This window comes from Mustela nigripes, chromosome 3 (genome assembly GCF_022355385.1).
Source record: "Mustela nigripes isolate SB6536 chromosome 3, MUSNIG.SB6536, whole genome shotgun sequence".
Classification (NCBI taxonomy): domain Eukaryota; kingdom Metazoa; phylum Chordata; class Mammalia; order Carnivora; family Mustelidae; genus Mustela; species Mustela nigripes.
The window spans coordinates 25,114,961-25,136,232 of record NC_081559.1 but is presented as its reverse complement, the minus strand read 5'-3'; the positions used below and the strand labels follow the sequence as shown (position 1 = coordinate 25,136,232).

Here is a 21,272-nt window from a genome sequence, read left to right as displayed (position 1 = left end):
TCCTGACTAAATGTAGATGTATTTTTTTTAATTATTTATCTTTAGTCACTGGTTAAGTAAATTGGAGTGGAATATATTTTTAAGTTAGCTTATATCACTCTTTGAACTTGGGTCTACTTTTATTGGTACCAACTCAGCATTCTCTTCAGTGAATATTTGTACACCTGGACACATTTTTGCAGGTGTTACTAGATATTTTTATTACCAGATATTTTAGAGTAAATTCTAGTAAATTCTACAACTTCCTATTACTCCTAATCTAGTATAATGGCAGGTACTGACCAAAAAGCCAGTATTTTGTATCATTACTACTAGAAACATTACAGTAAAACATTGTATGTTTTGTCTGTTTTGCTTTGCTTTGCTTTTTTAGATATTCTAAGGCTGAAATTAGAAAACAGCATTGACATCATTGATCATCTCAACACGCTATCTTCCCTGACAGTAAATATTTCCTCCTGTGTATTATATGACCGTATTCAGGCAGCAAAAAGCATAGATGAAATGGAGAGAGAGGCCAAAAGGCTTTACAAAAGCAACGAACTCTTTGGAAGTAAGTGTTATTCTACTAGAGTTTGAGTTTCTCTTTGTACTAAAATTGGCCAAATTCTTCCCTCACCCCTTTCATCGAGAACTCAGGAAAGTAGTCTGAAGGGGGGGAGGGTCACCGTCCCCTCTGATGTCCTTAGAAATGAAAACCTTTCATGTAGTCAACCCACTATATTGTCTGACGAGACTTCCACAAATGTGTGATTTTGTTGGCATGGTTAAAATGAAGACTGAAACGGATTACATAGTTACAGGGTGAAGTTGAGTCCATAATCAGTCAGGATTATTCATTTTATTGTGTTTTTTTTAATTTTACTAAGTGGCTTAGAGTGATATATTTAATCTGGCCACTTAGTTTGTAATTATATTCTCAAACTCCTGCTTCGAATCTCTGAAGTTGTCACTTCCAATTAGCCATCTTTTCTGTAAATTAGGAGCCTGAACTTACTGTCACATTACAAACTCAATTGCCTGTTTGGCTGCCCCCTGAGTGTACCCTGCAAACAATGAATAATGTCAACCATAAAATAACCTTTCTGCTGTTGTTGCCTTTTTATTTTTAGGTGTTATTTTTAAACTTCCTTCTAACAGAAGCCGGCACAGAGGCTATGACTCTGAAAATGTCTCTCTTCCTCCTGTCATAAAATATACCATCCGCATGAGTCTCAAGACTGCACAGACCACAAGAAGCATAAGGACCAAGATTTGGGCCCCAGGGCCACACAATTCTCCATCACATAACCAGATCTATGGCAGGGCTTTTGTGTACTTACAGGATAGTATTGAGAGAGCAATCATTGAATTGCAGACTGGAAGAAACTCCCAGGAAGTAGCAGTCCAGGTCCAGGCGATTCCGTACCCCTGCTACATGAAAGACAAGTAAGTCTGGGTGGCTGGAGCACCTTTTAACAGCCAGCCAGTTTTTTGAGACCTCATTTCTGCATACTCATTCACATGGATCAAGTGAAAGAGATCTCTTCCATGAAATTTTTGTCTAATGCTTGTTTCCAGGAAAGGGTCCACACCACATGCACAGCTCCATGACTGTGGCTCACTGTTAGCAGAATGATGGTCAAGTTCATTACCAAATGATTTAGATTTCCTTAATCATAACCCTTAGCTTTCCATGGACTCTGGTCCTTGAATCAGGAGAATTAGACTCCAGACCTCAGTGTAGAGCTGCATAATTTCGATGCTACCCACTCTCTACTGGTCTTCCCGTTCTCTAAACAAGACAATCTTAACATCTCTTCCAACTCTCAAATTTTATTAAAAATCCACAAATGCATGGCCAGTCTTAAGGAAGAATTCTGATAAAACACATCAGTTGATCTCTAAGATAAATATTATGCTATCTGAAACTATATTATGCAGTACCAGTCCACTTGCTAGGAATCTTCATCTAAAATAGTTTGCTGGGGCACCTGGGTGGCTCAGTCAGTGAAGTGTCTGCCTTCGGCCCAGGTCATGATCCCAGGGTTCTGGGAACAAGCCCCACCTCAGGCTCCCTGTTCAGCAGGGAGAACTGCTTCGCCCTCAGCCTCTCCCCCTGTTCTTGCTCTCTCTCTCTCTCTCTCTACTAAATAAATAAAAATAAAAATTAATAAAATGTTTGTTAAATGGACAAAAAATGCAAAGACCATCTTTTAGATAACTGAATTTGAGTGGTCAGTGATCTACCAGTTGAATAGCAGTGACTGGCTACCCCACTCTGACCACAGTCCGTCTGTGTAGAAGTTGGAGGCTGAATATATTCCTTTAAAGAAATTGCACTTGTTATCCAGCCCAATTACTGCAGTTTATATTCAATTCAGATGGTTCTGGACTTTTTATTTTTTTATTTTTTTCATTTTTCTTTCTGTTGATGTATCTATTTCGTTTGGGTGCTTCAAGAGCTGTAGATGAAATGAGGTCATGTAACCCTCTGTGTGGCGGTGATACGGAGAGACGGATGAGGATTCCATCCGTGGGTTGTCAAGGTTAGCAGCTCATTGTGGAGGCCAGTCAGTTCCTTGCAGCCTGAACTGTATGTGAACCGCAACGGCCTGTGTGAATAGTAAAGACCTGTGGGTTCAATTAAAAGAAAATTCTCATCTATTTTCCGGCTCATCTTTTTCCCCTTGCAAACTTTGGCACCTCGGATGGTGGGTACTTGGATTTTCTTTTTTAAGAAGAAAAGTAACTGTACTCTGCCTTCTTCATGGGAGAGTTTGATCATAGTATCTCCCACATACATGTAAACTCTTTATTGCATGCATAGCTCCCACATACGTTATTTCCTTTGTTCTGCCCAACAACCTAAGTAAGGTTAGCAGGAGCAGGTATCTTTTTTTTAAAGATTTTATTTATTTATTTGACAGAGATCACAAGAAGGCAGAGAAGCAGGTGGGCAGGGGGCGGGGGAACAGGTTCCCTGCTGAGAAGAGAGCCCGATGTGGGACTCAATCCCAGAACCCTGAAATCATGACCTGCTCTGAAGGCAGAGCAGCCACTCAGGTGCCCCAGGAGCAGGTATCATTAACCATATTTTCCTGATGAAAAAAACTGAAATCCAAAAGGGTTAAGTGAAGTGTCCAAAGTTGTATAGCCCAGTACCTTACTGGTCCTTCAATTAGGAGACCAGCATTTTCTCCTTATATTAAATGAAACCTAAGACAAACCAATCAAAATACACAGTCACTTGGAAGAAACATTACAGGGGATACATTATTAATGAATGAGGGCTGTTGCCTAATTCTAGGGCCAGAAACTCCATTAGGACTGGACCTGAACCAAGAGAAAATTCATTCAACAAATATTGTTTAAGTGCCTACCCCATGCCAGACAGTTTCCCAGGATCCAAAAAAATTGGACATGCCCCAACCCTCACTGTCTCCTCACCAAACAAACAAACAAACAAATAATCCTCATGTCTTTGATGGTGATATACTTCTGATGCTAAAGTTACAATGAATGATGATTATGTCATGTTCCATTAATATTTGCATGTTTCATGAGGAACTTGAAGGTAGTTCCTTAGCCTTACAGAGTGAAAAGGAAATGGCCTTGGTACCATTCTCCAAGTGAAAATGTCAGTGGAGCCTGCTATGGAAAATAGGTCAATTTAGAGTTCCTCTCACTGAAAGCTACTCATTTGCCTTACCTCATAGAAAGGTGGCTAGTGTCAGAACTGTGAGTCTCAAACTATGGTCCCTGGACCAACAGCATAAACATACAGAATTCTATATATTCTATGGAATATAGAATTTGCATTTTAAATTGGCATTTTAAATGCCAATTAAAAATGCAAATTCTATATCCCACCCCAGATTTAATAAATCAGAAGGTTATGGGCGAGGCCCAGAAATTTGTGGTTTAATAAGCCCTTCATGTGATTATGATGATGGTTAATTTTGAGAAACACTGCATTGGAACTGTCTGGTATCATGGGCACACCACTCAGGAATATATCTGGAGACTGATGAAGCCTTCTACTGACTGCCTAGTTTAGCACATTATCAGAAAAGACATTGCTATACTGTGTATGAAACATCTCCTGGAGCATTATTTTGAGGAATCCAAGTTCTTTGTTTGCATTTTAAATTGAATGCTATGAGTTTTATTTTATTTCATTTTGGAAAATTTAGTTTAATAATAACTATGAGCTTCTAAAGAGTAGATAAATACAGTAATTTAAGAGGATATAGCTTTTAGCTAGATAAACCAATCATCATCTAATTTTATAATCTGCCTTTTAGATAAGAATTTCGTTTAGACAGAACAGTTTTGAGCTTTGCAATTATATCTATGTAATAATTATTTTCCTAGACAGGACATACTCAGACACACTCTAAACAATATGGTAATTTTATCTAACAATCCAGAGCTGTTTTTCACTTTTGCAACATTACAACAAGAAAATCATGGACGTACTATTAAGTCAGCCTCACACTTCATAAATAAAGGAGCAATATCAGTGACTATTCTCAATTTCAAAACAGGAGTATAATTTCACTCCAAGAAGGGATGTATTCTTTATATATTACAGTCTGTATAGATGATACTCATTTGGGTCGCTGAATTTTTGTTTTTATGTTTTTTTTTTTTGTTTTGTTTTTACAGCTTCCTAACCAGTGTCTCTTATTCTCTTCCAATTGTGCTCATGGTTGCCTGGGTTGTATTTATAGCTGCATTTGTAAAAAAGCTTGTTTATGAGAAAGATCTCCGGCTTCATGAGGTATGTTGAGAGTCTCCTCTTATTATGAGTAAGATCTGTTTGTGTAATAATCAGTATGATTTTCATCATGCCTATACAAACTCAGAAAGCCTGACCCGGTCCTCATGAATTTAAAAAGAAAAATACTTCATGAATCATAAAGGCAGCTGATATGGCAATATTTTGTTTTCTCACAAAGTTACATAGAAGTCATTTTGTAAGTGCCTCTAGATAGCGAAATATAAATAATTCTGAATAAAATCTGAGTACAATTTATGATCCTAACAGTAATTTTGTCCAAGAAGTTCCTATAGGACTCAGGATCTAACGCAGGAAGTTTAAATAATAGCAGTAATAACTAGTAAGGCAGGAAGTCTGTTGGCATGGTAACTAAATGAGTGTAAATGAAAATAGATAGAGATGTATGGACGTAGACACAGACATAGTCATAGACAGACAGATGGCTTATTTCAGCTCTCAAGAAGCAAATTCTCTTTCCGGTATACCTTGTCTCCTTCGATTATCTTCTCCTCTATCTTCCACTGACTCATAATTTACAGCGACTAAGAATTTCATGTTATGCTCCTGACTAGGTTAATAATGTAATGACGAAACACAGGACCTGGGATGAAACGCGTGATCTCTGCTGCAGCACGTTCCTCACCATTATCTCCAAATCCCGAATATCTTCTTCTTTTTAGAATTCATGAGACAGCATTGGGTGATTTGGAGATGGGATTGGAATAAGAACTATGTTATCTGCCCATCCTGTAATGAGTCCGTTCTTACACTCACTCATGGAGCGAAAAGAAAGCAGAAACACTTCAAAACTGGGGCACAGTAATTATTGCAAGGCCTGGCTGACAGTCTGACATAATGAGGTTAGAGTAACCTGGTAGCCCACTCGCGCTTTCCAGACCGACTTTGCCCATGCTTCCAGGCAATTGATTCTTTCTCCTCACGAGGTACAAATCACTGCTCCGTGTTTCTGTGAGCTCAGTAGCAGCATGGCCTAGAGTTCGAACCTCTCCTTCCTACCTTTTCTGTTGGAATTCCGGTTGAGCCTCACAGCTGCATTTTTACATTTCAGTTATAATCTGGTAAACCCTTCATCGACTGGCTTGAGCTCTGTTGTATTCAAGCCTGTGTGCAATGCTTTCTTCATTCCAACTTAGAAACTTGAATCCAAGCCCTAAACCAGAATTTTGGTTGCAAGCACCTGTTCTTACAGTTCTCTTTCAGGTTCCTGGTACTCAAAAATAAGCCTTCAGAGATTAAAGGGAAACTTTAAAGTCAAAAACTGTGGTAAAAACGGAGTTCTTTTCTACTTCAAAATAAATATCTCCCTTAAAAATAGTATTTGTGGTAGAAACACACAGTAAATATAAGTATTCTATTGTGTATCTATTATACACACTCTGTATTTTGTGTTTGAAGATGATGCTATTTGAGTGCATCTGTGGATGCTACCAAAAAAAAAAAAAAAAAATCAAAGCATAGTGAAGTGTTCTTTCTTAACTGAAGACACGAAAGATGTACTTTTAAGGATGGACCAGTTTCTGTTTGGTAGCTTTGTGTCTTCATTTTACATGAACCTACTTTCGGAATTTAACTACCTGATTTGGGGGTCAAAGTCATAAAGTGGAAGATCACTGAGTTTGGAATCAGAGAATCAGGCTTTGAGTCTCCCAATTCACTTGGGCTCAGTCCATTAAACTTTCTAAGTCTTACCATCTAGACTTAACTCAGCAATACATTTCCAGAAGGTGGCTCTCTCACTGCCGCAACAAGAAAGGCATTCAGTCATCCCATATTTTATCAGTTCTAAGGTCAAGATTTTTTTTTTCCTTGCCTCTTAAAGCATTTGAAATTGGGATGCATTTGATAAGGCGTCATCATTTATGTGGTGGTGATTTCCCTTTCTTGCTCCCATGTCAAATAATGGCATGTCTTGAAATCAGCAGCATCCTAAATTCAAAGGAGTGCAGTCTATTGGTGAGATGACTTGATGAAACCGGGGGTGGAATGAGTGGAATATTCTCAGTGCCTCCTGCTCAGCCTCCCCATACTGCCCATGGTTCTTATCTTACCTCCTTTTTAGAAGTGAAAGAGCTAAGCCTATTAAGTGAGAGGTGACTTGTTAGAAAAGGCAGAGCTAGTTGGTGGTAGATCTGGTTCTGGAACTCAAATGTCTTGACTTTCAATCAGTCCTTTTCCACAGCATAGCTCCTTTCCCTCTCACAATCTTATTTTGGTAGCATAGACCCTTAAAGACTTTTAAAGATGATAATGGAAAATCTCTTAGGTTGCCAGAGACTCAAAATCACTTTTTAATATCATCATTTTTATATTCACTAAGTTCTGAGGCTTTTAATTCCTTACACCCTTCTCATTCCAATTAAATAAAAAAAGGTAAAAAAAAAAACCAAAAAAACAAAAAGGAAAAAAACCTTTTTCCTTCTGTAACTGTTCTTAAACCTGGGCAAGAAAACCGAGTTAGTTGCTCTTTCAATGAAGCCATTAATCCTTGACCTTGTTATAGTATGACTCCAGTGAATTCCTTTAACTTGTTAAAGGAATTAGCACAAATATTAATGCCCAATAAGTTTGTCAATGACATTAAGCCGGTAGTTAAAAAAAAAGAAGAAACTATTTTGAAATGGCTTTCAGTTGGGTTTTGTTCTGTGTTCCTTGCTTTTGACAATTAAAATATCAAAGCTCTACAAAAACTGATTTACAACACACCCAAAAAATACCTTTTCACTTTATTTTCTTGATTTATGAGTTCACTTCTAATATAAATCATTTATGGGGATTTTAGTGCTTATATTCAGCTGGAGACAAAATTTGGAGTTGTTCTTTCTCAGTTCAGATAGTCTAACATATCTGGAGAGATGTTACCAAGAATTAAGTAAGGGATTTTAGTCCTCGGGTGTTCCACATTAGACAGTGCTCATGCCTTCTTAATAGACACTATCCATCATGCCGGCGGCAATTTGGAAGACTTCAGGCAGTGATCACACCATCCTTTATATCTTACTATAAAACAATAATATAAATATCTAGTGTTAGGAAAAAAAATTTTAATTAAGGTAGAAAATGGTATTATTCCTTATAAATTAGTGCTTGACATATATGAATATCTGTGATTTCTTTTCCTGAAAGCATTAATGTCAATCCCTGTGCATAAGCTTCTCTTGAATGTGACAGCACATTTATCCCAAATCTCTCAGAATCTCTTCTCATTATTTTCTGCCATAAACTGGAGCAAACTCTGGCCACTGTGTAGAGGGGTTTTCCTTGAGCAACAGGTTATCAGATATTGATGAATTGCTGCAGGCAGGTTTGGGAGGCTGGAGACAAGTGATTCTTTGATTGCAGACCTGGCACTTGACGTATGTCACTCTGAGGAGCATCTAACGACATCCAGAAACCATAGCCAGACGTTCTCCGTGGGCCATCTTCCATAAGCAAGTTTAGTCTTATTTATTATAACGAAGTTGGCAGTGAGTCTGGATAATTTATGGCTGACTTACATGCTCTCATTGCTCTTTCTTTTTATGAATAACAGCTGTTCTCCTCGTGGCATAAAATCCTGAAGTTTCACACTCAGGTTTCATGCTAGAATGTTAAATAGTGAACACTTTTGGGAGCACCTCAGACCATTTCAGTAAGAAGCAGTGATCATTCTCCAACTTTTACCAACTCTCAGGAATAGGAATCTGATCTTGAGTCTTGAAAACTTCAGAATTACAGTGATAAACACCTTTAGTCTGGTCTTCAGGTTTGCCAGATTATCTTTTAATAAGGCTCTGAATGGAGAGTTTTCTAGATATGTAAGTGTTTTATATTACAGCTATCAATTGCTGGGGAAGGAGAACATGTTTGTATACACCAAGCAGCTTTATTTCATGTCCTTGATAGTGTCCTAGATATTTTATACCCACCTTGTGAAATATATTGACATTATCTCCTGTTGACACACGCTGCTATTGGAGAGAAGATATTTTTTGCATAAGGCACATGAAATTAGGTGGTGAATATTAGCTTTGGAGTAGTCATGGAGGTCTCCTAACTTCCCAGTGAATTATAAACTCAGTTAAATCTCAAACAGGAAAGGCAAATAAAAAGAGTTAGCGTATCATGATCATATTTGAACAGGCAAGTGTCTCTGAAATGCAGTCATCAAACATGACACAGTAATTTTCTCAAATGGGCTGAGGAGCAGAGAGATAATTTCGAAAATAAGACCTGTGAGATATTTTCTCATTTTTCTCATTCCAAAATGTAATTTTGTTTTCAATGATAGATGCGTAGCATCCGGAGGAAAACTTCCATAGTGCATCTTCGCTCCATACTGGTTTTTCTTTCTTTCTTTCTTTCTTTCTTTTTTTTTTTTTTTTTTTACTTTGACCCACACTTCCATTCCTGTGGAAACATAAGTTGAGTCTTTACTGCAAAGGGTGGAGGCCTGGGAGGAGAGAAGCAGTAAGGAGGGAGGAGGGTGAGGAAGAGGGCAAAGTTAAGAGGAAAAGTCACAGGCTTTTTCTTAGTGGTGATTAGCTTAAGGCCCACAGCTTAGACTGTTGGCAGTCAGGTAGCTGTTTCCATGGTAACAAGAGAAGCAGCAAAGTTATCAAAATGTGATAAGTTGCAAAGGCAGAAAGTAAAATTCACTATTTTATGTGTAGAGCAAAAGATTCGGCACATTCCCTTTTTTTTTTTCCTAGACAAGTTAGTTTTAAAGAAGGAAGACATTGAAAATCCTTGATTTTACCCAAGATACTGGATTATAAAGCTGTTAGTGGAGCATTTCTTTTCTTTTTTTAAAAAATAGACTGATTCATAAGCTTAGTATTAATCATGTATTGTAAAACTAGAAACCAGGATATCCAGGTTCCCCTGAAGTGCAACATGTCACCAAATGCAAGACAATGAAGATCCAGGGGAATTTAGATCTTCCAGAGTCCCTTTGAGTTAATGCTCAAACACATCATGCTGGTCTCTTTTTCTATGTTGGTGGAATGACTTGATCTCTGGAGATATCACTGAGTTATTAAAGAATATAAATTGAGAGAGAGGTATCGATGATCTCAGATACATGAGTTCATTTTGGGTGCATGAATGTCTTTTTGGAAGAAAAAATGACAAACTGCCCTAAATTCCCAGTGATCTTTAGGATGGGTAAGCTTTGCCAAAAGGCAGAAAGTCTCCCTTCAAAATTTCCATGTTTGAATTCTTAGGAGTCAGGTTTATTCTGTTTCTCTCAAGAACAAGAGTACTGATGGTGTTGTCCATTAATGTTTTGTTAAAAAAAAATGGAGTTTTATTATCTCGTTCCTACACCAAATTTGAAATAAACCAAGTTTTTCTATGAGCTTGAAATATTCATGACTGTACAAATGTCAAACTCATGTTGTAAAATTCTGCAGGAGACACAATAAATTTTGGTAATCTATTCTAAACTAATTTAATCTGGGTACATCAGTTAGATACTAGTTATAAAATGAAATTGGAGAAAAAAGAACCTCGCCTTCCAAATCATCCATTATACTGGGGCATTCTGAAAGCATATCATTTAAAATGGGCTGATATACATGGTCATATTAAATTTTCATAGCAAACACGGACAAATCCTTAACTTAAGAAAATCATTAAGATGTCTAGTTCCATATATATGTAGAATCTCATGGGCATTTTGTCATGGTGCAGAAATAATTGCTATTTGAGAGAATATCAGCTCAAAAAGTGGCTAACACTTTTTCCTTTTTGCAGTACATGAAGATGATGGGTGTGAACTCTTGCAGCCACTTTTTTGCCTGGCTTATAGAGAGCATTGGATTTTTACTGGTGACCATCGTCATCCTCATCATTATACTCAAATTTGGTGATATTCTTCCTAAAACAAATGGGTTCATCTTGTTCCTGTATTTTTCGGACTATAGCTTCTCAGTTATTGCCATGAGCTACCTTATCAGTGTCTTCTTCAATAACACCAACATTGCAGCCCTTATTGGAAGTCTCATCTACATCATTGCTTTTTTTCCATTTATTGTTCTCATTACAGTGGAGAATGAGTTGAGCTATGTCATAAAAGTATTCATGGTGAGTCAGTTGTCACAACTGAATGGCCAGGGTGGGATAAGAATCGATTCTTCTTACATTTTTAGACTCTTAAAGTTCATTTATCTAACTGTAAAGTTCTGTGATTGCAAAATAATCTTAGCTGTCCTAATGTATCCTGTACATTGTATTATTGTATACTGTACAAGCATAAAACAATGAAAAAGAGACTTTCCTTAACAGCACTGTTACGAAATAATTTCTGAAAAAAGAGTACATTTTTAACGATCATTAAAAATTCTGACTTCTCTCATGCTGGTCCTTAAGGTATTTACCTTAAAACCTTTATTACTGGAGTTATTCTCCTATATGAGTAATTTTCATGGTTTTCATGACATACAATATTACTTACAGGCATAAAGACAAATGCAGTGACAGTAGATAATCAATTTTGATTGATTATATTTTTCTGCCTGTTTCAATTCCAAACTATTGAATTAATTTAAGCAATTTAATGAAATCATTAAGAATACTTTGAAAATTGGAAAGCAGGAAAATAAATCTCATTGAGAGTCATATTGAAACTTTGATGTTTATGGTTATGTGTTAAATAACTTTCATTTAACATTGATTGCTTTGGGTTAAAATATTAAATTTCTAATGTGTTGCATTATATGTATTCAGTCAATTCATAGTTTAGTATATTTTCATTCATAGCTCTGTTACCTGTAATCAATTTATGCAGTAAAAACATCTTCTGGCTCCTATTTATTTGATTTTAGTCTTAACATTGCACTACCCTGTAATTACCTGGTTTATAAATTGCTAAGCAACATACTACGTGTAGATATATAGTTTAGATTTTTGACAAATATTTTTCAAGTTGTGATTTTCCTGCTTTTGTGTTCTGCTATTCTTCTCTTCCTTCAGAGTGGTAGTAGGCTTGGTAAGGGACCTCTGTGTTTTTAAATATGCTTAGAGAGTTAGTGTTTATTTTACCTATATAAAGTCCAAAGTTTTAAGTATGTTTGAATCCCTCTTGTACAAAATCTATAAGAACTATTATTGCTGTTTATTTTCTTCACAGAGTCTGCTGTCCCCAACAGCATTCAGTTATGCAAGTCAGTACATTGCAAGATATGAGGAGCAAGGCATTGGTAGGCTCGCTTCCTTTAAAACTGGGTGTTAGCATTCACGATTGCAGTATGTGTCACAGGGGAATAAATACATGTGTTCACTTTTTAGGTCTTCAGTGGGAAAATATGTATAGTTCACCTGTTCAGGATGATACCACCTCATTTGGCTGGCTGTGCTGTCTGATCCTAGCTGACTCTTTCATTTATTTCCTTATTGCTTGGTATGTCAGGAATGTGTTCCCAGGTATGATCATACTTCCTACAGATATATTTTTCTATAGTTTTCATAATTATAAATCAATTAAGATATATTTTCTGTTATTTGATTTGCCATACATAGTCTCAGAAGAAAACAACAACAACAGCTTAAATCCCAGAACTAACCATAATTTTCCAGGATGAGATAATGCACTGGTGAATTCTTTCTCTAACTTTCCTTTATTTATTTTATCTTATTATTTAAATTTTAGTTAACATACAGTGCAATATTGGTTTTAGGTATAAAATTCAATGATTCATCACTTACATACAACACCCAGTGTTCATCCCAACAAGTGCCCTCCTTAATACCCATCACCCATCTAGTTCATCTCCTGGCCACCCCCCTCCATCAACCCTCAGTTCTCTTTTGTTAAGAGTCTCTTAGAGTTTGCTTCCCTCTCTCCTTTTTTTTCACTCCCTTACCATATGTTCATCTGTTTTGTTTCTTAAATTCCACATGTGAGTTATATCATATGGTCTTTGGCTTTTTCTGACTAACTTATTTCACTTAGTACAACATACTCTAGCTCTGTCCACGCCATTGCAAATGGCAAGATTTCATTCTTTTTGATGGCTGAGTAATATTCCATCGTGTATGTGTACCACATCTTCTTTATCCATTCATCAGTTGATGGAAAATTGGGCTTTCTCTATAGTTTGGGTCTTGTTAATAATCTGATGTTCCTTTAAAGGATGGAGTGGATTAAGAAGCATGGAATCCAGTCTTTTCAAATGGGCTTTTGAGATGTGATAAAGCAAAACCCAGGTCTCTTAATTCTAAGGAGAATTTACTAAATTCTAATGGAAAACAGTAGTTGGGTCCCCCATCCTAGGTCTCAAGTAGTCAATCACTTTTAACATGCTTGGGAGCTTTTCCATTCAGCCATATTGATATTCGTACATTTTCCTGATGTTCTAAATGACTAAAAGAGTATTGTTCCATTTATATAAAATTTTTATAAAAGACAAAATGTAAAATTAGAAAGCAAATCAGTGATTGTCTGAAACTTGGGGTAGAAGCAGGGGTTGTCTATGAATGGTCATGAGAATACTGTTCGAAGCTATAATGTATAAATGGTGGTTCTAATGCATGGATGGTAATAATGGCTGCACAACTTTATATTTACTAAAAATCATCTGTGCCTACACTTACTGTGATGAATAAATTTTATGCCATGTAATTATACCTTAATGAAGCTGTTTTTAAAAAAGAATAAAAGAGAGCTTATTGTTTTTGCTTTACTTTGGAAACAGATTACGTTTTAGGTTGATATAGGTGAAAAAAATGAAAATACTTTCTGAACCATATATAATGTTCTGTTGTTTAGTTTCTGATGTTTCATGTTAACAGTCAACTAATACTTACTCTTCCTAATACATTTTCATTACAGGTACATATGGTATGGCAGCTCCATGGTATTTTCCAGTCCTTCCTTCCTATTGGAAGGAGCGATTTGGATGTGCAGAAGTGAAGCATGAGAAAAGCAATGGCCTTATGTTTACTAATATCATGATGCAGAACACCAACCCATCTGCCAGTAAGACAAGTAGGTCAACAACAAGCATTATTATGACAGAAGTGATATAAAATTTACATGACTAGTGATTTTAATTAGGTTTTTCTAAATGGCAAAATTATCATCCTTTTCGTCATGGATGAATATGTCTACACATATGTGTTTAGACTCTTACAGAGATTAAATTGTGGCTTTTTCTGGGCTCATTAGCTCAGTTGGTTAACATATGGAGCTAATTAGGCCAAGATTGTAGATCCCTTTGTGGTCCAGTTAGACACACACAGAGAAAAATTTTGATCCTTGGCCACAGTCTACATCCCTAACTCCAGCCATCTGTCACTAGTCAAAAAGAGTAACCAAGCTACAAGTACAAATAATTTATCATAACCCAGCACCAACAGTGGACACAAATAGTTGAAAGCTCATGACTTACTGACGTAGGGTAAGTAGTGCCATCTTTGCAAAGTAATTGTGACCCATATCTGTGGTCTATTTGTGATGCCATCAATGATGGGGAATCTATAAACGATAGATCTGAGCTGGCCTTGTCACTATAAAATCACACCTTGTAGACACTTCTTTCATAAGCTGGTGTTATCTTTTCTGATCAGAGAAATAAGACTTAGACTGTCTTTTTAATATTTGGGATCTGTGGAATAAAGGAGAATTCATTATTATAATGCTGTATTCTAGGACCACCTGTTCTGACAGAAGTGTGAAATCACCCTTAAAAGAACGCAGTTCCTCACTCTCATTCATTCTTTAACCAGATGAGAAGGAAGCTAAAGATAACAGATCATTTGTTTTCAGAATTACTTTTATTTAGAGGACTGTATTGTTTTCGTCTTCAGTTTTTAATTAAGGAAAAGTCTAGCTCTAGCTACATTTTCCTCCTTTGTGAGCTTATAACTCGTCTCTTGATTTCCCTCTAGGTCCTGAGTACATTTTTCCCTCCAACATTGAGCCTGAACCTAAAGATCTCACAGTTGGGGTTGCCCTGCATGGGGTCACAAAGATGTATGGCTCGAAAATTGCTGTTGATAACCTCAATCTGAACTTTTATGAAGGACACATTACTTCATTGCTGGGGCCCAATGGAGCTGGGAAAACTACTACAATGTATGTTACTTTTTGAACACTTATTATTGTGGAAGCATATTACTTAATATTTCCTCACCTCTTTCATAAAGAAAAATGTTACTACATCTCCCAGATGGATTAAGGTAGCTCAGATTGTTTACTGTAGAATGGAGTCTAAATCATAGGTCCCAACCTGTGAGCTCAAAGGCCAGATTAGACCCACCCAGTATTTCTTAAAATGCTTAACTCAGTGTCAATATTTTAAAATGGAGAAATGTCCCAATAAAAAGAAATGTTCTTGACATTCTTGGATAATAAGAAGTTCTGGCAATATTGGGTCCACAGTCCTAGGTAGGAACAATTGGTTGGGGCTTATGGTGACTGTTCTCTTAAAGGAGACATCTGCTTTCTGATTTATTCCTGTTCCCCACAAATCTGCACTGTCTCATATGCCCAGTCTGTTCCATTTATTTGCATTTCTATTCTGGCCCGTGTATAATTTTGAGTTTACACACTCTGCTATAAACACACTCAGCCCCAGCTGCTTCTTGCCTTGATTCATGAAGAAAGAAAAGAATCCACCAGCTTTCAGCTATAGATCAGAAAGGCTAGGAGCAGTACATGGGATTCTTTCTGACTCTTCATTTAACTAGCATTTTCCTGTGTCCAAAAGGAGAAGAGATTCAAATGTTTTTAAAGTGACATACTTTTGAATTGTTTTGCAACTCACCGCCAGTGCTCCACATGGCTTCACTGGAAGTCAGCGCTGAGATGCTGGGGCTGCCCTGGCCCTTCCTCGAGAAACTGTCAGTTGCTGGATATCCTATTTAGTAGCATCATAAGTAAGCTCAGTGACTGCCAAAATATATTTAAATTAATTTTTCTTTTGTAAATAAGAGGGGTCAAGGGAAGGTCATGAAATGAGTGAATGAGCAGCTGCTCTTATTTATATGGCCTGTTTAAATTCGAAGTTGGCTTTCTAGGGAGCATACAATGCTTAGAAGCAGGATTTCTAATAGGCAGTAAGAAAACAGTGAAGAAAAGTGATGGAGAAGGCTTTTGAAGAGGATGTAATTTTAGCTGAAAAAGTCTCAATTTTGTTCTTCTGAATATAAAGACTGAAGTATATTGTTTGTAGTTCAGCATGCTTTTATGGGAAGAATTGCATATAATATCTGTGCCCTATTTAGTCCACGGGAGTCATTTAAGGTCTGTTAGGTACATGGTACAAGGTACTTGTTAGGTACTAAGAGAGAGAGTGGTGAGAAAATGGGTCCTTGGCCAGACTCGTGGAGCTTACATTTTACTGGAAAAGAGGGATATTAAATAGTTGTCTGGTTTACTAACCATCTGAAAAGTGATGAGCAATCGTCTGATAAGATAGCGAGAATAATCACAGTGTAGAGAAAGGGACTGAAGGTGATGTGTTTCACATGCGAAAGCGAGTTAAGAAATATGTGGTCACGAGAAAGTGGTGGTGTGGCTTGTGCTGTGGTGTGGCTGGGAAAATGGCACATGCTGGCAGAGGTAGAGAACAGAGATAGGAGGAGGATACAAACACAGCTTCTGGATCCCAGGCTTGTGCAACCAGTGTATAGATTTATCATATAGTAAAAGAGGAACATCAGTGGAGACACGGGTTTGAGAAGAAAGATCCTGAATTAAGTTTAAACACATTGAGTTTGAGGACCCTGTAAGGCATCTCATAGAGAGATGTTACTGTCTGTTGGATGTTTAGTGCAAACTTGGAACTTAGTGATGAGGTCTTGGCTAGAGTTAAAAATTTGAGACTCCGTGACCTAGAGATGCCATCTGATGCCAGGGAAGTGCGTGAGTTTGCTCAAGTATGCTCAAGAGCGTACTTAAGATGAAAGTGCCCAACAGTGATCATCATTGCTACCATGGCCCCATCCGCATCATTGTCACTGGGTAGAGACTGGGTAGTGTTTCTGTAAGGTTCTAAATAATTAAAAGCTTAAAAGTAATTTAATGTTTGTTCCCATTTAATATCATTTTATTTTATAGCTTGATCTTACCTGAGGAAATACACTGTAATATTGTTTGCTAGTGACTGAGATACATTTAGCCCTAAGATCTAGCTTAAATGCTTGTTTGACACCTAATTATCGGTTCTTCATTTTCAGCTCCATGTTGACTGGGCTGTTTGGGGCCTCAGCAGGTACTATCTTTGTTTATGGGAAAGATCTCAAAACAGACCTCCACACTGTGCGGAAGAACATGGGGGTCTGCATGCAGCACGACGTCTTGTTCAGTTACCTCACTACGAAGGAACACCTGCTCTTATACGGTTCCATCAAAGTTCCTCACTGGACTAACAAGCAGCTGCATGAGGAAGTAAAAAGGTCAGTTATAGCAGCAACCAGGATGTGAGTTGGTAGCACCTATCAAAAAGAGGTCGACCTGTGGTGATAATGCCAATAGGAACATTTGGTCACAAAACAATTGGTTTTCAGTTTTTCTACTCTTCTAGTATCGTATACATTTTACGTCAGTCTCTTCACCAGCCAGTTATACTCAAACTTTAGAACTCTCTCCATCTCAGACTACCATATTGCCCTAAATCCTGTTTCTACTGGCTACTCTACTGAGCCAAGCCTCCTAACCGGACACCCGGCTCCTCCTCTCCCTTATACAGTTTATCCTTCAAAGAGCAGCCAGGGTGACCTTTTTAAATGGCAGATCAGACCATATAACTCCAGGGTTCAAAGCCCTTTATGACTTCCCACCACACTCAGTTCGAACTCCGTAATGTCCTTGTCAAGGCCAAGAGGTCCTACCTGCCTGCTCCGTCTCACTTCCCTTGTCATCTCCTTCTATTCTGACCCCATTCACTGTGCTCTGGGCACACTGACCAAGTCACAGGCTGGCTTATGATCCGGCCACAGCGCTTCTCACTTATCGTTTCCTCTACTTAGAGCAGCCTTCCCCAGACAGCCATTTGACTCACTCCTCTACTTTCCTGGTCTTTGATCAAATGTCACCTTCTCTGAGGGGATAACCATATATAAAATAGATGCTTAAAATAGCACGCCCCAGGCTCTGCTTATCTTATGTACCCTGCTTTGTGTATTTTTATTGCACTTGTCACCACCTGGCAAATTATAAATACTTGGAAATACGTTTCTCGACTGAATTTTATCTGCATCCCTCCTGATACATACACACACTGGAGCCTAATCTCCTTATGGGTAGGAATATTATCTTTTCACTGCTTTCCTCCAGCAGCTAAAACATGGTCTGGCACAAAACAGGCAGGCCCTCCATAAATATCTTTCAAAGAAACAAATTAAAATATGAGCCATATATTTTATGTTTTCTGGGTATTAACTTTGCACCTCCAGCTAGATGATAAACAATAAGAAAACTATGTCACGAATCCTCAATAGTGTATTGTACCTCGCTGAGCATGTAATAGTTGCTTAGGAAAGACCTATTACTTAAAGTGCTTATTTATTTTTTTCAATATTCAGATATTTTATCTGTCCAAAATAACCACCATACATTATTTTTGAAGGACGCTAAAAGATACCGGACTATATAGCCATCGTCATAAGAGAGTTGGAACATTGTCAGGAGGAATGAAGAGGAAGTTATCCATATCTATAGCTCTTATCGGTGGATCACGGGTAGTCATTTTGGATGAACCATCCACTGGAGTTGACCCATGTTCTCGCCGAAGCATATGGGATGTGATATCCAAGAACAAAACTGGTATGAGTACTTTCTTATAACTTCTGCACCCAACAGTGAACAGTTGTAATTTTGCCCTCTGGGATGCATGAGGCCAAGTTTATGCCTTTTCTGTTTAGAAGCTCCATTAAAGAGTCTCAGATGAGGTCTTCCCCTCCCAAATCTTCTCTTCCCACCACTAAATTACTGGGTCAGTTACTGAATATCCGTGTAGTTGAGCCTGGTGAGTTGAGCACTTCATTGGCCTTTTTGAGAGCATGTACGTCTGATTGAAGCCCCGAATTCTGCCTCCATGAGCTTAGAATCTAATTAGAGATACCAAACATACACAAACGAAAATAAACTGAAAACAGACTAAACAAGTGCTAACAGGATGTGAAGCAAAGAAGCAATCAGAGTAGAGTGGATTAATCAGAGAGGAATATTCAGAAAGTCTTTAAAATTATTGCTTCTTCATAGTGCAGAAAGTGGGGGAGAGAGACAGAAACAGACACAGAGGAAAAATGAAAATGAAGACAGGCGAGCAGACGAAGGAAGGAGTTGCTCACACACACACCCTAAATGATGGACATTTAGCCATACGGCACCATAAAGGCGTATTCACTGCCGACATGTAAGAAAACAGCCCTAGATGTTTAATAACACGTCTTCTGAACTTCTCTTTGTTTATTTTGAAAGTTCCTTCTGGTCAGTTTTTCAGTTAGCTCATAAAACGTGCCTCTTCCCCTCATAAATCACAGGATTTACTTGTGCTAACTCTGTAGATCTCAGGAACTGCGTCTTCATTTTTCATTCTCGGTTGTTCTCCTCTGTATTTTCAAGCCAGAACAATCATTCTGTCGACGCACCACTTGGACGAAGCTGAAGTGCTGAGTGACCGCATCGCCTTCCTGGAGCAGGGCGGGCTGCGCTGCTGCGGGTCACCGTTTTACCTCAAGGAGGCATTTGGCGATGGGTATCACCTCACGCTCACCAAGAAAAAGGTTTGTAAGAGAGAAAAATATACCTCATTATAGGGTCATGAGTTAAGTTTTGGGTGAAATGGAGGCAGAATCTCTCCAACTTTATTAATTGCTAAAATTCATGATTAATATGTTAGTTTCATGTCTCTCAAATTTGAGGGACCATCGGAACACCTGGAGGTTGGTTAAACCCAGATTTCTGGCCTCACCTCAGAAATCTCTGATTCAGTGGATCTTAGAGTAAGTCAAGAATGGAGTCTATTTCTCATAAGGGCCCAGGTGATGCTGATGCTCCTGGTCTGGGATCTCACAACAAGAACTAGAGCACTGGGTTTTTACCTTAGGATATAGATCTTTTTTTTTTTTTTTTTTTTTAAAAAAGGTCTATAGCCTAAGGTTACTGATAGAGGATCTTAGTTTCCATAGCATTTCAGTTTATAAGGCTAAAAATTAGGGTTTTTTGTTTTGTTTTGTTTTGCTTTAAAACAAATAGAATATGCATTTGTGTATGTATCTTCTGATCAGTACCCCTCAAGTGGCAATGTGAAGACTAACTCAGGCCAGTGGTGCTTTGACATCTTTGAAGAACAACAGTGCTGACTAAGAACCCCTGTAGCACTTAAAAATACCATATGATTATCAGTACTGTGCAAGATGTGTATGCCATTAGGTAGGCTTTGACTACAGTCACTTATTTTACATCTGAACACCCTGATGTGACTTTGAAATAAAAAGCAGTTTATTGTTATATTCACTAATTCATTAAGAAATGTATGTTTTAGGTGTGTATTATGACTTAGTGTGTGCCCAAGTCACTGTTCTAGACCCTGGGGATACAGCAGCGAACTGATGATACTGAAATCTCTACCCTCGTGGAGTTTGTATTCTGATAGAGTGTGGGGAATTCAGATAATACTGTTAAGTATATTATTAAGTATGTCAGCAGGTGGTAAATGCTGTGGGTGGAAATAAAGCAGAGGAGGGAGAACAGGGAATGCAGAGTGGTGCCATTTTACATAGGGCGGGAAGAGAAGGGTCTCTGGGAAGATGACAGTTGAGCAGGAGTTGGGGCTTGGGGGAGAAGGAGCCATGTCACTATCTAGGATAAAGGACTAGTTGAGAAGGCCCGAGGAGGGTGTGCCTGAGTTGACAGCACTCCGACAACACGAGGAGGCTGCTGTGGCTGGAGTAGAGCAGAGAGGCAGGGAGTAGTGGGCAGGGAGGCTGGAGAAGGGCCAGGGGCAAGTGGGAGAATGAAGGCAATAGAACAGGGACGTGGACAAAGCTCTAGGGGCCCCCGTGGGACAGGGAGCCATTGGAGGAGGGATGTGTCATCTGACTCAGGGCTGAGTGGCCAGAAAGAGTCTCACCACCCTCTGAGGAGGGCCCTTGGTGCCACCAGAGTGTGAGGACAATGGGTGGTAACTTCTGGTGTTGTCCCTAGAGCCCAAATCTAAGTGCAAATACAACATGTGACACGATGGCCGTGACAGCAATGATCCAGTCACACCTCCCTGAAGCCTACCTCAAGGAGGACATCGGGGGAGAGCTGGTGTATGTGCTTCCTCCATTTAGCACCAAAGTCTCAGGAGCCTACCTGTCACTCCTGAGGGCTCTGGACAATGGCATGGGGGACCTCAACATCGGGTGCTACGGCATTTCAGACACCACCGTGGAAGAGGTGCGTTTCTTCTTTTCTTAGAACTGATACAACTTGCTGTTCCCTGAGAATAAATATGCACAGTTCTTTAAAAAGAGAGAAGAAATATTTGAAACAAACATTTCACAAAATCAAAAA

General features: G+C 38.3%; 1 protein-coding gene across 1 annotated transcript in view; it reads left to right on the top strand.

Moving 5' to 3' along the window:
- Nucleotides 1-21,272, top strand: part of ABCA12 (ATP binding cassette subfamily A member 12) — a 165,845-nt gene that overhangs the window by 108,478 nt on the left and 36,095 nt on the right. The window contains exons 21-32 of the mRNA XM_059392669.1: nucleotides 374-553; nucleotides 1,113-1,428; nucleotides 4,651-4,765; nucleotides 10,520-10,849; nucleotides 11,895-11,964; nucleotides 12,053-12,187; nucleotides 13,596-13,742; nucleotides 14,654-14,840; nucleotides 16,946-17,164; nucleotides 18,337-18,533; nucleotides 19,335-19,495; nucleotides 20,919-21,155. Of these exons, the coding sequence (XP_059248652.1) occupies nucleotides 374-553; nucleotides 1,113-1,428; nucleotides 4,651-4,765; nucleotides 10,520-10,849; nucleotides 11,895-11,964; nucleotides 12,053-12,187; nucleotides 13,596-13,742; nucleotides 14,654-14,840; nucleotides 16,946-17,164; nucleotides 18,337-18,533; nucleotides 19,335-19,495; nucleotides 20,919-21,155 (2,294 nt within the window). The remainder of the gene's footprint in view (nucleotides 1-373; nucleotides 554-1,112; nucleotides 1,429-4,650; nucleotides 4,766-10,519; nucleotides 10,850-11,894; nucleotides 11,965-12,052; nucleotides 12,188-13,595; nucleotides 13,743-14,653; nucleotides 14,841-16,945; nucleotides 17,165-18,336; nucleotides 18,534-19,334; nucleotides 19,496-20,918; nucleotides 21,156-21,272) is intronic.